The following is a 17,639-nucleotide window of genomic DNA, read 5'->3' as shown; positions in this document are numbered from 1 at the left end:
ACGGGGGGAGGGCAATGCATTATTCTCTCCAAGAAAAAAAAAAGATTTTAAATGCTCCCAGGTTCCAATCTAATTCATGTTTAACGTGGGATAAAATGCTATAAATAAGTAAATAAATAGATAGAAACTCTGAATGTTGAGCACCTGATTCTCATAACACAATGTCTGTTTTAGAAGACCTTTACCAGGAGAACAAAACATTCTCTGCAGGGTTAGGGTGTCCCTATAACCAGCCCCTCCAGATGACCACCGATTACAATTTATAACAAATTACTACTCTACCTATGAAAAGTTGTTCCCTTATTATACTTCTTATGTGTACATCCGTATGCACAAGCTGGCATGTTTGAAAAAAAATATTTGTGTGTGTGTGTGTTTTTTTTTTTTTTTACAGTATCTACCCCACCTATGCCAGACCTCCTCCCTGGTCCCCTGAGCCACAGGGTCCCGGCATATACCTGAAGGCAGCCACCCTGGTGGTCTTGTGGATTCTTTGGGGTAGGAAAGATCCCCCTTTTTTCCTGCCCACTGCCGGCGCTCACCCTCCTGCTGCTTGCATCGTATTTAAAATGGCTGCCGAGACATAAAAGGGCGGCCTCGCAAGACTCCAGCAGAAGTCTTGCGAGGCCGCCGCTGGAAGTCTTGGCAGCCATTTTTAAAGAGGGGGGTGTCAACAGCGGGCAGGAAAGACTGCGGATCTTTTCTGCCCCGAAGAATCCACTAGACCACCAGGGCGGCTGCCTTCAGGTATGTGCTGGGACCCTGCTGCTGGCGGGGGGGGGGAGCAGAGGAGAGGCAAACCGGCTTGCCCTGCCTGAACAACCGGCTCGCAAAATGTTACAACAATTAACAACCGGCTCTTAAGAGTCGGCTCCAGCACAGTCTAACCCCCACCTCACACATACACATATACTTCCCCCCCCCCCCCCCACACACACACACAGACAACAACAGACATATACATCAGATTTTCAGGATACCCACAATAAATATACATGAGATAAACTTGCATACAGTGGAGGTAGGGTATGTAAATCTATCTCAAGCATATTCATTGTGGGTTTCCTGAGAACCCCTGCTATAAGAATTCATTAAAACCTGATTTTTGTTTTTATTCTGGAGAGAGTGCAACACACACACACACACTCACACTTGCACTCACTCTCTCTCTCTCATCTATCTATATGTTCCATCTTTGCTTACACCCTATGCTAAAATGTATTGTTATTTTACTGCTGTAATTATCTGTTGCTTATGTTGGACTTGTCTTGCTGTACACCGCCTTGAGTGAATTGCTTCAAAAAGGTGCTAAATACATCCAAATAAATACTGATACACCACCTCCTAACATAGAAACATGCCATGCACTCCCCCTGTCACCCTCTGAGACACTTCACTGCGCAGGCTTCCCCACTGAATCTCTTGCATAGAACAATCTGAGGACCAAGAGCAGAAGGGGAAACGCACAGTGTGACACACTTTAAAGTTGTAATTTCCACCTTGTTGCTGTTTTTTTTTTATTTCTAGGTAAGGAAACAAAACACACTGCAAATATGATTTCTTCCCTTGCCTGGTTCTTCTACTTAACTCCCCCTCCCCCAACCTTTTCTCTCTCCCTCCATTTTCCATATTCTGTTCCACTTTTCTCTCTGCTGGCTCTCCTCCTCCTCCTCTGTCCCTCTGTTATCTTCTGGCCCTTCTTTATCTCCATCTATCTGTCTGATAATCAGCTTCGCCCCTCTCCCATCCCTTGGTCTCTCATTTGCCCTGACAGGAGAAGAATTTATGTAGCAATAAATGCCTTCCTGACTGACCTTTTGGACTTGTTCTCCCTGTGCCCTCTTTCCTTCAGCCCAGAGATGATAACCGGGACTCCCATACCCTTTCACCTCTCCCATTGTTTAATTCCTGGTTCCCAGCCTCCCCCTGAGCACAAAAATGCAAGCAGAGCCCGGGGAGAGTGGCTAGCAGCATCCAGGCCTGTCAGAAGTTGATCAGTCTCCAGACAATTTTTGACAAGGCTTGCATGGGTGTGCCCTTTCGCAAGTAAGCAGTGGCAGCAGGGTTGGGGAATCCTAACTCCCTTGCATCTTTCCCCAGAGTTGTCAAAGTGGAACAGTTTTTCAGAGAGATTTTCTGGGCATTAAAATCATGGTAATAATCTGCTGCTTAGTGCTAACTTTCCTGTCAGTGCCTGAGTGGTGATTGGCTCAGGTACTGACAGGAAAGTTGATATGGGGGGGGGGGGGGGGGGGGGAGGGGAGCATGCCATGGCAAACCTCTTACCCCAACCCAACACTTCTTCCCACACCAACCCCAGCCACACATACCCAGTCCTCCTTCCCCCACAAATTAAACAAAAAAAAAAGTCAGGTGTGTGGTCCCTCCCTCCCATCACTTCTCCCAGGTGGTCCAGTGCTCCCCCAGCTAGGCCAGGCCCTCCCTCCTGTCACTTTGCCCTAGTCCTAGTGGTCCAGTGTCCCCCCCCCCCCCCACCTCACAGGAGCATTGCCCACTTGCGATCTGTGCTAATGGTTTCAGCGCCAGCTCTAAACCCCTTTTAGCCACCAGTGTTAGTTTTAAGCATCTCCCCCTCCCCCCCCCCCCATGTTTGCAAATCTGTCTTATGCATATTCACTGTGGATATCCTGAAAACCTAATTGGTCATCCCTGAGGACTGGGTTGAAAACCACTCACTTAAAGGACCCTCAAACGTTGAACTAAAACCCACAAAAACTACGGGGGTTGATATTTAAAAGTTTTGAACTGGGGCAAGAGAGGCTCCTGCTTGGTTAAATTGTATTAGCTGGCCCTAGAGTAGATATTCAGTGACATTTGACCGGAACCTGCCACTGGATAGCTGCTTTGACCACACAGAACTATCTGGCTAGTACCATGGCCCTCCGGAGGCAGAACTGGGAGTTACCCAGACATTGCTGATATTCAGCAGTGTTAGGAGTGGCCTAGTGGTTAGGGTGGTGGACTTTGGTCCTGGGGAACTGAGGAACTGAGTTCGATTCCCACTTCAGGCACAGGCAGCTCCTTGTGACTCTGGGCAAGTCACTTAACCCTCCATTGCCCCATGTAAGCCGCATTGAGCCTGCCATGAGTGGGAAAGCGCAGGGTATAAATGTAACAAAAATAAAATAGATACTATTGGAGATTCTACATGGAATGTTGCTGTTCCACTAGCAACATTCCATGTAGAAGGCTGCGCAGGCTTCTGTTTCTGTGAGTCAGACTCACAGAAGCAGAAGCCTGCGCGGCCACATTGGTGATCTGCAAGGGCCGACTTCTACATGGAATGTTGGAATAGCAACATTCCATGTAGAATCTCAAATAGTAGCAACAGTGGAGGAGTGGCCAAGTGGTTAGGGTGGTGGACTTTGGTCCTGGGGAACTGAGGAACTGAGTTCAATTCCCACTTCAGACACAGGCAGCTCCTTGTGACTCTGGGCAAGTCACTTAACCCTCCATTGCCCGCCGCATTGAGCCTGCCATGAGTGGGAAAGCGCGGGGTACAAATGTAACAAAAAAATAACAAACTATATGGTTATCAATTTCTGTTCTGTTAACTGAGTAGCTCTCCAGATAGATCAGCAGTGCCTGAGTAACTCCCAGTGGCCACCTTGTGCCCAGATAATTCAGTGCCAGCACTAAATATCTGCATCTAATTTAGCCAACAGCGGCTAGCACTTAAATGCTGAATATTGCTCTCCTCCCCCCCCCCCTCAAACTTTTCTAGAGGACTAACATGGAACTCTGTGCCACTGTTACAGTGAAGGAATTCCAGTTCACCAGAATTAAGCCATTAAGGACTAGATTCTGGTGGTGCCATTAATAAAATACTACTACTACTATTTAGCATTTCTATAGCGCTACAAGGCGTACGCAGCGCTGCACAAACATAGAAGACAGACAGTCCCTGCTCAAAGAGCTTACAATCTAATCAGGACAGACAGGACAAATAAGGGAAAAGGACAAAGAGTAGCAAGATTCCGGAGTCCCACTGTAGCAACATTCTGTGCAGAATCCCAAAGAGCAGCAAGATTCCGGAATCTCAAAGACTACTACTATTACTTATTACTACTACTACTACTACTATTTAGCATTTCTATAGCGCTACAAGGCATACGCAGCGCTGCACAAACATAGAAGAAAGACAGTCCCTGCTCAAAGAGCTTACTATCTAATCAGGACAGACAGGACAAATAAGGGAAAAGGACAAAGAGTAGCAAGATTCCGTGCAGAATCTCAAAGAGTAGCAAGATTCCGGAGTCCCACTGTAGCAACATTCTGTGCAGAATCCCAAAGAGCAGCAAGATTCCGGAATCTCAAAGACTACTACTACTACTACTATTTAGCATTTCTATAGCGCTACAAGGCGTACGCAGCGCTGCACAAACATAGAAGAAAGACAGTCCCTGCTCAAAGAGCTAACAATCTAATAGACAAAAAATAAAGTAATCAAATCAATTAATGTGTACAGGAAGGAGGAGAGGAGGGTAGGTGGAGGCGAGTGGTTACAGCACTTACAGCACTGTTTCAGTTTAAAGTAAAGAGGTGTGGTAGCTAATCAAGAAATGTATTAAGTTATGTCCAATAAAAAAAGGTATCACCTTATTTTCTTTTCCATAGCACATAACACCAAGCTCCACACCCAACTTTTGGCTAAAGGGTTTACACCAACTGAAACTTGGTATAGATCCCCAAAATTCTATAATACTCATTGAGTGAAAAAATATTTCCTCCTATTTGTTTTAAAAGTATTTCCATGTAACTTCCTCAAGTGTCCCCTAGTCTTTGTACTTTTAGAATGAGTAAATATTGACTTACGTATACCTCAGTCATATCTCCCCTCATCCATCTCTGTTACAAACTGAAGAACCCTAACCTCTTTAGCCTTTCCTCATACGAGAGGAGTTCCATCCCCTTAATCATTTTGTTCACTTTTCTTTGAACCTTTTCTAATTCCACTATATCTTTTTTGAGATACGGTGTCCAGAACTGAATGCAATACTCAATTTGAGGTCACACCATGGAGCAATACAGAGGCATTACAGTATTTTCATTCTTATTCACCATCCCTTTCCTAATAATTCCTAGCATCCTATTTGCTGAGCAGAAGATTTCAGTATATTATCTACAAGCTTTTTCTTGGTTGCTGACCCCCAAGGTGGACCCTAGCATCAGGTAATTATGATTTGGATTATTCTTTCCAACGTGCATCACCTTGCATTTGTCCACACTAAATTTCATCTGCCATTTGGATGCCCAGTCTTCCAATTTCCTAAGGTCTTCCTGCAATATTTCACAGTCCGCACGTGTTTTAACAACCTTGAATGGTTTTGTGTCCTCTGTAAATTTAATCACCTCACTCGTCGCTCAGATTTCCATATCTTTTATAAATATGTCAAATAGCACCAGTCTCAGTACTGATGCGGCACTCCACCACTGTTCACCCTCCTCCATGAGAGAAATGACCATTTAACCCTACCCTCTGTTTTCTGTCCAATTACCAATTCCTAATCAACACCAGATCATTGCCTACTATCCCATGACTCTAATTTTCTCAGGAGTGTCTCGTGAGGAACTTTGTTAAAAGCTTTCTGATAATCTAGATACACTAGACTCACCTTTATCCATATGTTTATTCACGCCTTCAAAGAAATGAAGCAAATTGGTGAAGTAAGACTTCCCTTGACTGAACCCATGCTGACTCTGTCCCATTAAACCATGTTTGTCTATGTGTTCTATAATTTTATTCTTTATAATAGTTTCCACTATTTTGCCCAGCACTGATGTCAGGCTTATTGATGTGTAATTTCCTGAATCACCCCTGGGATCCTTTTTTAAAAATTGGCATCACATTGCTCGCTCTCCAATCTTCAGGTACTATGGACGTTTTTAACGACAGGTTACATATTACTCACAGCAGATCACCAATTTCATGCCAGACATGGTGGCAGATTAGGGGACAGCGTGACATCATGTTCTAAAGAAGCAGCTGGTCCCTCAAGCTGCCCCAAAGCAGGACCCTTAACTCTGTCCCTCGTTGCGGTCCCAGCGGTGTACTGATCAATCAGCTGAAGCGGAAGGAAGTCTGGGCTGCCACAGGAACAAGCTTAATTATCCCTTTCCTTTTGGTGTGTGGAACAGCAATATAGAGGTAACAATCTAGCAGGCAAACCAAACACCCACTAAAGCAGCTGATCCTCACGACTCACCGACCAGGAATCATGTCACCATCTTGGCCACTCCGACTGCTACCAATCGCTTTTTGTAAAAAGCCTTAAGATTCTGCTATTAGTACGTAAAGTGATAAATGATGACAGTTTGCTAAAATCATAAAATTATATTGGCCATGATGAATTTTGAGTTCCGAGAACTAGGGTCTGTTGAATTGATTTATTTATTATTACATTTGTACCCCGCGCTTTCCCACTTAAAGCAGGTTCAATACGGCTTCCACAGTAATAGGGATTACAAAGTATTGATAGAGAAAATATAAGTATAGCAGAATAATAAAAGAGATAGGTAGGTAGAAATGGGCAAGGGTGTAGGAGAGGTGTGAGCATTGGAGGAGGGGTAGAGGAGGCGGGAGGGGGATGGGACACGGGATAAGCAAATGGAAATTTGTTGGGCGATGTAGTCTAGTGTACCGCTTCGTGGTGTGACCGCACCTTGAATATTGTGTTCAATTCTGATCACCGCCTCAAAAAATATAGAGTGGAATTGGCGACAAAAATGGCAAAGGGGACGGGACGACCCCCGCATGAGGATGTCTCTGTGCATTGGCAGGCAAGGTTATATAAGATTAGAGAGTGGATTTTCACTGTGGCATTCCCTTCTTCCGGAATACACTACCAACAGAGCTGTGATTAATAACCAGTATATTAGAATTCAGAAAAGAGTTGACAGCTTTTTATATAGATATGTGTTTATTGATTTATGATAACTGATTGGTGATGAGTATGAGATGCAGTGTGTTGTTTATTGTAAAAATCTGCATGATCTCATAGATTCTGAGTGGATAACAAAATTTACATACATAATAATTAAAAACCACAGTCTAACAAACAACATAAAAAGAAGACATCATAAAAAAATAACAAAAACCTAAAACTACATCATACCACCTAAGTGCAGTAACACAACAATACATCTTCAGTATCCTACTGTATAAAGCACATGACAACACCTGGGTTATGTGCCTGAATAAGTATTCCATTATATTATAATGGGTATCAACAGTAGTTTGAGAGGTGCCAGCTGCAGTGTGTAGATAGTTTACTATTTTCTTTTTGAGTTTAATTAGTTGTGTATATTTTTCTTTGAAGTGTTGGTTTTATTTAAATTGTGTACGTTAGTTGTAAGACACATTGAATTTTGGAAGTAATGAGATATAAGTATCCTATATAAGAATTCTCACCTCCAACATTCTGAGGCTGCCTGGAACCGTGGATCATGTTGGAGTAGATAATAGTGATGTCACACAACCCACACCAGATTGGCCAGTAGAAGGGAGAGGGGCGGAGCCACAATACAGGGAGCAGCGAATCAGCACAACACGGGGAATGCACAGCAGCAGGAACAGAAGCCTCTCTCACACAGTCACTCTCACATACACTCTCTCAAACATACACACTCAGAGGAAAACCTTGCTAGCGCCCGTTTCCTTTCAAACAGAAATGGGCCTTTTTTACTAGTTTTAAATAAGTAACTAAGGGCTTCTTTTAAAAGCCGTGCTAGCAATTCCTGCTTGGCAAATGAGAAAAAGCCCATAGGAATTGAATGAGCTTCCTCTCATTTGCCACACTGAGAATCCGTAGGTCTGCTTTGTAAAAGAGGCCCTAAATGGGAGAGGCCACACAGAACAGTTTAATCTGTATTGTCTTGGCTGCTTCAGGCTGACAGTTTACTTCTTCCAGATGGGGATGCAGGTAATAGACCCTCAAAGCCAATGATGCCCACAAGATGGGGGAGATTTATTTTCTTTTCTTACATTTGTACCCCACGCTTTCCCACTCATAGCAGGTTCAATGCGGCTTACATATTATATACAGGTACTTATTTGTACCTGGGGCAATGGAGGGTTAAGTGACTTGCCCAAAGTCACAAGGAGCTGCCTGTGCCTGCAGTGGGAATCGAACCCAGTTCCCCAGGACCAAAGTCCACCACTCTAACCACTAGGCCACTCCCCTACTCCCCCCCACTCTCTCCCCTACCTCTTAATCCCCTCTCCCATCATCTGTTGCTGCCCCTTTGTTCCTCCCATAGCAGCCTATCCCCTGCCTCTTTACCGCCAATTGCCTCCCTAACCCCTCCACTGCCTCTTAGCTGGGACCAGATTGTGAGCTGACAGAAGTGCGGCATTTGTGGCCGTTGCCGTACTCGCGTTAGAGCGGTCCTCAGAACTACTGTTTCTTCTAAACTGCGTGGGAGTCCTCCAATTGCATTGCTGCCAGCAGAGAGTAGTGCTTCAATATTGTGTTTTCAGTTGCTAGGGACAGGGAGGTTCCCTGGAGTCCTGCAGAGCTTACCTGTCCCTCACTACCGAAAATGTGATAGTGAAACACCCCCCCCCCCCCCTATTGGCAGGACTGTAGATGGAGGACTCCCACTCAGCTAAGAGGGAACAGTGCTCAGGTCACACCCAGCCAGACAGACAGGATTTCAGGATACCCACAATGCTTACACTGTTTCCATTGTATGCAGATTAGATGAATTTCTCAATGTGGATTGTTCTGCAAGTCACCGAAAACTATTTTATTTAAGTCGATGTCTATTTATTTATTTATTTATTTATTGCATTTGTATCCCACATTTTCCCACCTCTTTGCGGGTTCAGTGTGGCTTACAATAAGATATGAATAATGGAAATACATTTGTTACAACTTGGTTATAGGTTACATTGTGCAAGTTTTGTGAGACCATCGAAGTATCATTAAGAATATGACAATGGGAGATCAACATTGAAACGTTGGAAAGAGACAATGGGAAGCTTAGAGGGCAGTGTTAAGACACAGAGATATATGGTGTACATATTCCTGTGAGCAGATGTATGAGTGATGTGGAATTACGGGGGATGAAGGTTAGAAGTGGATGTATGGAGCATTGATGATCAGTGAGTGTGGACTCTATGTGTTTTGGCTCTTGCCATAAATTGTTTCAAACAGATGAGTCTTCAGTAATTTGCGGAAGGAGGCTTGTTCGTGAGTCATTCTTAGGTTGCGCGGCAGTGTATTCCAAAGTTGTGTGCTCGTGTGAGAAAAGGTTGACGCGTGTAGCGTCTTGTATTTCACTCCCTTGCAATTAGGGAAGTGGAGGTTGAGGTATGTTCTGGATGATCTTTTAGCATTTCTGGTTGGAAGGTCTATCAACTCGGACATATAGGCAGGGGCTTCACCATGAATGATCTTGTGGACTAGTGTACATACCTTGAAAGTGACTCGTTCCTTAAGTGGAAGCCAGTGTAGTTGCTTTAGTAGTGGTGTTGCCCTTTCATATTTTGGTTTTCCGAAGATGAGTCTGGCTGCTGTGTTCTGGGCTGTTTGCAGTTTCCTCATCACTTGCTCTTTACAGCCTGTGTATACTGAGTTACAGTAATCCAGATGGCTTAGGACGAGGGATTGCACTAGGTTGCGGTTGTCTAAGGTTTAAGTTCAGAGATAGCTGTTACTTCCTAGGAATGCCTAGCCCTTGGTTTGTTAACCGCGTTGAACTCTTTGTGGGCCAACGTGGGGTATAAGCAGTGTGTGTAATTAATCTATCACACGCATATTCATTGTGGAATCTTGAAGATCTGATTGGCTTGAGTCCCAAGGACGGCTGAGAATCCCCGCCTTTCACGACTTCCTTTCCAATCAGGGCTGAAATTGGTGCCAGAGAGTGTCTGGTAGAAGATGCACACGATAACCCATTTCTAGGTAGCCCTTTCAACTGTGAATCCCTGTCATCTAGACAGCCTGAGTCAGTCCTGATTTCCCACATTAAAAGGGCAATTCTGTAACAGGACACCTGATAAGATCCTGCCTAACAGGTCAAATCTGAGCAGTTCTGCTTAGTCCGGTCTCTTATACTAGCCATCACACCTAAGTGCTATGTTATGTTTTATTCCCCTCAATACCTTTAAGTAGGTTCGGAGTGAATCACAATTCAAGATATAACCAGTGTACAAAACTGGGAGCTCATATATTTTACAAAAAGCAGATTAACATACAACGGCATATTCCTTAGCGTCCCTCCGAACCGGACCAGGATTGGACTGTTGGGTTGTGCCCGCCTACCAGCAGGTGGTCCTGGTCCGGTCCGGAGGGACTAAAGGAAAGCAAATTAGCAGGTAAGATCTAATTTCTCCATATCTAGCTAGGAAGCACATACTTTCTAAACAAATTTGTTTTTAAACCTTTACAGAAAACTAAGTAACATGGTTTGACAGTTCACCAAAGTTGATAAAGAATTCCAAATTGGAGAGGCTTGATAGGAAGATAAAGCCTTTGTAAGATGGAACACATATGTTCAAATTGTTGTGAGTGGCATATACTTGGAAGTCTGAATTTTGATCATTGGAAGCATATAACATGGTGTCACGCCCTTCCAAGTCTTATAAACTAAGCAACAAAGCTTATAAAAAAAAACTCTAGCCTGAATTGGCAACCAATGGAGTCTTTCGTAACATGGAGAAGCTCTGTCAAGTCTACCTAAACCACATATAAGACAAATTGCTGTGTTCTGGAGATATATATGTATCTAATAGTATTATATGAGGTACATGTGTGCTCCCCCTTTTAAGTACACGTGATTCAAGATATCCTCACGCTTTCAGAGTAGCGCTTTAGCGGCAGAATGGTATGTACACACCTGTGCGTATATGGTGTGTATATGTTAACATTCTAAACACTTACATGTGTAATGTGCCCATAAATGTTAGCGCTTAAGGTGTAGAATTGTCCTCTACCAGAGGTGCTCAAGGGTCGTCCTCGAAGTCCACAACCTAGCTGGATTTTCAGGATTTCCCCAATGAATATGCATCTTTCTACCCCTGTGAGAAATTTCTTCAATAAGTTACATTTACTATATTACCTCTACTTAGTAACTTTAGCCGTTTTCAATATATAACAAAACTTTATTTATTCAATATTAATATTGAATAAATAAAGTTTTGTTATATATTGAAAACGGCTAAAGTTACTAAGTAGAGGCAATGAATATGCATGAGATCTGTTTGCATGCACTGCCTCCATTGTATGTAAATAGATCTCATGCATATTCATTGGGGAAATCCTGAAAACCTGAATGGGTTGGAAAATCCTGAAAACTTGACTGGGTTGCAGACCTCGAGGACCAACATTGAGCACCTCTGCCCCCTACATACACTGATGTTTTTACCAGTCTTTTTAAGAAAAGCAGGAGCATCAGAGCCCATGATGGAATGGAGGAGAACTAGCTGAACCTGTTCCTAGCGAGGAGGGGAAGGGGAGAAGGGCTTCAGAGGTGTCCAGGGGAGAGGCATGATTGGGGTGTTTTATTCCAGGAAAGGAGTGGGGGGGGGGGGGGGAGATTCTGTGCACATTCTATTGGTCAAGACTGTATCTGGGTCATCCAGTTCAATGCTATCATATGTCCTGCATGTGAGCCTTTTATTTCTGTAAGAGATCTTTGTCAGAGATTACAAGCAAATATTTTATTGATGTGACTCAAAAATAGAAAACCTTAACTATTCTAGGTTGACTTTGCCCACTTTTGTGTCCTGGTCCCTGTAAAGGATGATGTAGGAACAGGTCAGTCCTGTTTGAGTACCTGTGCCAAGTCCATAGAGTGTTTTAGGTCAACTTCCGGCAAGCCATAAACCCATTAAAAATCCTTTGTTCAGAAACATAAAGGAATTTGCTGAAAGAAGTTTTGAGTGTGCCAGAAATCACAGAACCAAAACAAGTCTATCTGTACTTCTTTGTAGCAGATTCTTGCTCTTTAAGGAAGTGGCTGTGCATTATAGAATTTGTATGGACTGATTTCCATGCTCTCCCTGCAGGCAGTGTTAATTGGGAAAGGGGCTGAGCATTATAGAATTTGTATGAACTGATTTTTGCTCTCTCTCTCTCTCTCTGCAGGCCGTACGCAGATCAAGGAAGGTGCCTCCCTCCGCATAGACTTCCTACGTTTGGAGGACCAGGGGTGGTACGAGTGTCGGGTTTTCTTCCTGGATCGGCACCACGCAGACAGAGAGTTCCAAAATGGAACCTGGATTCACCTCACTGTCAACTGTACGTACTCTGCTTGATTTCACTCCTGCAATTTGATAAACTGTATTTGCACTGGCTAAAAGTATGGATGGCTGAATAACAGGTTCAGCTACCTAGGGCTTGAATAGGCCTAAAACAGGATTGCATCAACTTGTGCCTTTCTATCTTAAGTCTGTTTCATATCTTTGCTGTCTCTGAGACAAGAAAGTTACTTTGTAGCATGCTTTCTTCTTTCCAATGTTGGGGTGTGATGGGAGCACAGTGCATGGAAACACGTGTGTCCTGTGCCATCCAGCCCTGTCAGAAGGTATACCAGCAGACATGGAGGGGCATTTTTGATATGACGTTTAAGTCTGACGTTTTTGCAAAAAACAACATCCAAAATCTGGATAGGAAAGAAGGTCATTTTCAAAAAAGAAAACGTCTATCTTTTGCTTTCGAAAATACAAGGTTTTGTGATTTGGACGTTTTGTTTTTTGGTCCATTTTCAAACAAAAAACGTCCAAGTGCAAAACGCACACAATCAAGCCATTGGGATGTAGGAGAAGCCAGCATTTTTTCGTAGACTGGTTCCATAGACATCCCAGGAAAACAATAGGGCATCCTAGGGGGCACTGCAGTGGACTTCATAAAATTCCCCCCCCCCCCCAAACCCACTACCCCCAACTGTACACCACTATCATAGCCCTTACGAGTGAGGGGGGCACCTATATGTGGGTACAGTGGGTTTCTGGTGAGTTTTGGAGGGCTCACAGTTTCCTCCACAAGTGTAACAGGTAGGGAGAGGTATGGGCCTGGGTCTACCTGTCTACAGTGCACTGAACCCACCACTAGACTACTCCAGGGGCCTGCATGCATAGGCGCCCGCCCGGTATAAGAGGCTTGGAGAGACTAAGCCCTCCCCCCTGCTGCAGCAGAATGGATCAGCTGTGGAGTCCAGCTGCTCTGAGGGGATTAAATTGTTGATTTACCTCCATCCTCACAGCAGGAGCTGCAGTGAAAGCCCTCTAGCAGTTGTAGAAATTGGTTTATGGTTTGTTTACCTTACTGCTGGGAAAGCAGGGGGGGTTGGCTGGAGGTGTCCTGGGTTGCCAGGGAGATATTTAATGAGGATGACTTCCTGACCTGCACTGAGGTCAGGTAGCAGCAGAACGGATACTGGGCCAGCATGATCAGAAAAAGTCACCAGACAACAAAGGTAGAAAAGATCATTTTATTTTCATTATAGTGTTTGGAATATGTCCACTTTGAGAATCAGGTGCTCAACATTAAAAGTTTATATTTATTTACTTATTTATGGCATTTTATCCCACATTAAACATGAATTAGGGTGTTTTGTGGCTCTACATGAGAATTGTGATGATATGATCCCTTGTTTCATATTGTTGACGGTCTGCATTTTCCGTATGGGTGGTATATTGATGTATTAGCTCTGCCCAGTGTAATATTTATGGTACAGTAAGGTTCTGAGTGTGTTTTTGGACAAAGTTGTGCATAGTGTTTTGCAGTTGAGCGATTGTGGTTAGAATATGCTTTGAGCAACCACTTTATTCTTTGACATATGATACATATCTAATATCTAAATTTAATAAAAGGTATTGTGACTTTTATTTTTACTGCATGTTATCAGACAATTATGGATTTAAGCTCCACCCTTGGCCCCACCCCTAACCCTGCCCCCTTTAGCCTCCCCAGACAGTTGGGCCACCGACCGCCTATGCCTGCATGCTGTTCTAATGAACCTGAGTATAACATCACAAAGGTGTGAGCAAAATGGAAATAAAATGGAAATAAAAACATCTGGGGGTAGCATAGAGGCTGGCAAGTAATGTTTTTAATCACATTTTTTGGGGGGGTGGGAGGGAGTTAGTGACTACTGGGAGGAGGAGTAAGGGGAAGCCACCCCTGATTCTCTCCAGTAGTCATCTGGTCATTTAGGGCACCTTTTTGTGCCTTATTTGTTATAAAAACAGGTCTAGCTCAAAACTAAGTGTTAGTCTTGGATGGTTTTGTTCTGTTCCATTATGACTGAAAAACGTCTGTTAGGGACGCCCAAATCCCACCATTAACACGCCCCCTTGTGATTTGAACGCACTTCTAACGGACTTCATAGAAAAATGTCTAAATATTGGTTTTGAAAATACCAATGTGGATGTTTTTGTGAGAAAAATGTCCAAATGCAGATTTATGCCACTTTTTGGACGTTTTTTCTCTTTTGAAAATGAGCCCAATTGTAACATAGTAACATAGTAGATGGCGGCAGATAAGGACCTGTACGGTTCATCCAGTCTGCCCAACAAGATAAACTCATTACATATGGTATGATGTGATACTTCATATGTATACCTGTTCTTGATTTGTCCTTGCCATTTTCAGGGCACAGACCATAGAAGTCGGCCTGGCACTGTCCTTAGAACCCAAAGACTGCTCTCATCTATCCAGTGTCTTTCTTGGTGTGATGCTGCTAGATCCCAGTTCATTCTCCTCAGATTGGGAACCTCTGTGCCTTTTCTTCAGTTCTGTTTAGTCCGGCATCCTCTGGGAAAGGTCTTTATGTGACAGAAGTGACTGCCGTGTCGCTTCCCTTTCCCCCTCTCAGAAGTCATTTTACTAATGAGGCATCAGAAGTGTGTCTCTAGCCTGGACACCCCAGTGATGGTCTTGCAGCTGTTTCCAAAGTGCAGGGTGTAAGAAGTGCACCTGACTGCATGAATGTAGCGTCTGTCAATGATTGACTGGTTTTATGTAGCAGGGCCTTGGGGAGACTGGGATTTTTCAGCCCCTCCCCTTGGCCTCCACTGCTTTGGGTATCTCTCAGCTGGACCCCCTATCCTCTGGGCATCCTAGTGACAGATGGGGGCCTGAGTTCCCTCTGCACAATGACAGATCAAAGCTGCACATGAAAGGGGGAAAGCTGAACCACCTCCTCTCCCACTGCCTTCTCCTCTCTGCTCCTAATTAGATCAGATGTGGAGTTCAGATTACCCTGGCCTCTGACCTGCCCTCACCCCCCAGGCTATCTTGTATCCTTTCCCTTACAAAACCATCTCCTTTCAGGGAGAGGGGGAGAGAGGCTTTTCCAGTTAGCCTAGGTAATGGCCACATTACAGCCCTTTCTGTTTTTGTATTTACTTGATCTTGATATACTGCCAATCATCACAACTCAACAATGCAGCTAACAATAAAAGTAACCCGGGAAAAGAATTCGGAAAGGAGGAAGAGGGCTGATGGAAAACTGGTTGGAAAAAGAGGAAGAGACATTTAATGAGGGATGGGAAAGGAGGCAAATAAAATCTCTACGGAAAAAGGGGGAGAGAAATTTAATGAAGGAATGAAAAGGAGGTAAACAAAATCTCTACAGCAGGGGTGTATCTGACCTTCAGCGGTAGGGGGGGGGGCCAGAGCCGAGGTGAGGGGGCACGTTGTAGCCCTCCGCCGCTGCCACACCCCCCCCCCCGGCCGGCATCATCATCGCCCACCCACGCCACCATCGCCATCATCTCCCATCCCCCCGCCACCGCCATCATCGCCATCATCTGCCAAATTGAGGGGCAGGTTCCCTGCTTAGTCCTTACTGGAATAGAGGCTAGCCCTTTCAGTCCTTTCCTTCCTTTCGGGGCAATAGGAGTGATGGGGCTTTCGGAAGTTCAGGAGGCACCAGGGCTTCACAATGAAGATGTGGGTGCCCAGCCTCGTGGTGTCCATTGGTGGCAGGTTGTAACTGTTTTACCAGAGGTGGGCCCACGTGACATCGGATCAGTAGATCCTGGATATTATCAAGGACAGCTATGCGCTGGAGTTTCATCGTCCTCTTCCAGATGCCTTCCTCGTGTCTCCTGTAAAGATGACAGCAGTCCTTCAGGCCCTAGAGATGCTTTTGGCCCTGCAGGCAGTGATTCCTGTCCCTCTAGAAGAGAGAGGTTCTGGGAGGTATTCCATTTATTTTGTGGTGCCCAAGAAGGAGGATTCCTGGCGTCCTATTCTTGATCTCAAGCAGGTGAATTGGGCCTTGGCGCATCTCTCCCTTTTGTATGGAGACCCTATGTTCAGCGATAGTAGCTGTGCTGTCAGGGGAGTTTGACCTCCATGGATCTGTCTGAGGCATACCTTCCTATTCCAATTCTTCAGGATCATCAAAGGTTTCTCTGGTTTGCATTCTTGGGGGAGCACTACCAGTTTCGGGCAATGCCCTTCAGCTTGATATGGCGCCATGGACCTTCTCAAAGGTGATGGTGGTGTTGGTGTCTCGCCTCAGGCAAGAGGGCATTCTGGTGCACCCCCACTTGGACAACTGGCTGATACGGGTGAAGTTGATCAAGGAGAGCTGTACAGTCACGTCTCGAGTGGTCCAGCTGCTTCAGCTTCTGGGTTGGATTGTCAATGTGGCCAAGAGTTCTCTTTTCCCAAGTCAGTCTTTGGAGTTTCTTGGGGTTCATTTTAACACTTGGGAAGGAATGGTGTGCCTTCTGGAAGTGTGGATCCTGAAGATTCAGTCGCAGATTCGTCGGCTTCTTGTGGTGAAGGATCCGTCTGCTTGGGCGATTCTCCAGGTTCTCGGTTCCATGGCGGCAACCATCGAGGTGGTTCTGTGGGCGAGGACCCACATGAGGCCTCTTCAGTCTGCCCTCTTAACGCGTTGGTCATCTCAGTCAGATGCGCTCTCTTGCAGGGTGCGGCTTCACAGTGCTTTAGCCATAATTGAGTTTTTATTATGGAATAAATTACCTGTCAATTTGCGTTTTTTATCATCTATGCTTGAATTTAAGAAAAAGTTAAAAAACATCTGTTTGTACGAGCATATGTCTGTTGAAAATAATGGGGTAAGAGTTGAGATTTAATACTGACTGATGTTTGGCATATGTCTGTTTCTTAATTTTTGAATTGTGAATGGTTTTATTGTTATATGCTTAGTTAATAAGTTGATTACAAATGAGAAATAAAATAAAGAATAAAGATGAGGGCAAAGATAGGTCAAGTCAATTACACTGCCCTATTTGTAAAGGGAGTCCAGCCTGCTGGTAATCAAACCCTTGACTGGCTCTTACTGCCCTAAAAATTTGGAAGGTTACTTATTAATCTGTTACCTCCCTCTCCTTCTCCAGTTTGTCTCCAGGCCCTTACTGGGACAAGGGGAAATATACTAACTGTGTATCCCAGTCACAGCTCTAGCAAGGACTTTCTGTTTGATGGTCCTTCACTGTGTATCTGTCAGATGCTTGGCCCAGGGTTTGGTTCGGGCCAGTTTCAGAGTTTCTCAGAAACCCAAGCCAGCGCGAGCCAGACCAAGCTGGAAAGTGAGCCAGGATATAGACCTTTCACTCCTTTTGTGTACAAAATCACAGTTTTGACACTGACGGGAGGGAAGGAGGGGGGGTCACTATTGGGCTCATTTTC

The 17,639-nt window shown here is 44.5% G+C and overlaps 1 protein-coding gene across 3 annotated transcripts in view; it reads left to right on the top strand.

Annotated features, from left to right (window-relative positions):
- The window catches only part of IGSF9 (immunoglobulin superfamily member 9), a 148,227-nt gene that overhangs the window by 65,875 nt on the left and 64,713 nt on the right, over nt 1-17,639 (top strand). For all 3 annotated transcript variants that reach the window (XM_030187925.1, XM_030187924.1, XM_030187926.1), the window contains exon 4: nt 12,114-12,266. In XM_030187925.1, the coding sequence (XP_030043785.1) occupies nt 12,114-12,266 (153 nt within the window). The remainder of the gene's footprint in view (nt 1-12,113; nt 12,267-17,639) is intronic.

The sequence above is a fragment of the Microcaecilia unicolor genome, chromosome 14, assembly GCF_901765095.1.
Source record: "Microcaecilia unicolor chromosome 14, aMicUni1.1, whole genome shotgun sequence".
Lineage (NCBI taxonomy): Eukaryota > Metazoa > Chordata > Amphibia > Gymnophiona > Siphonopidae > Microcaecilia > Microcaecilia unicolor.
Note: the sequence above shows the minus strand (reverse complement) of the source record. Positions and strands in the feature narration are given on the sequence as shown.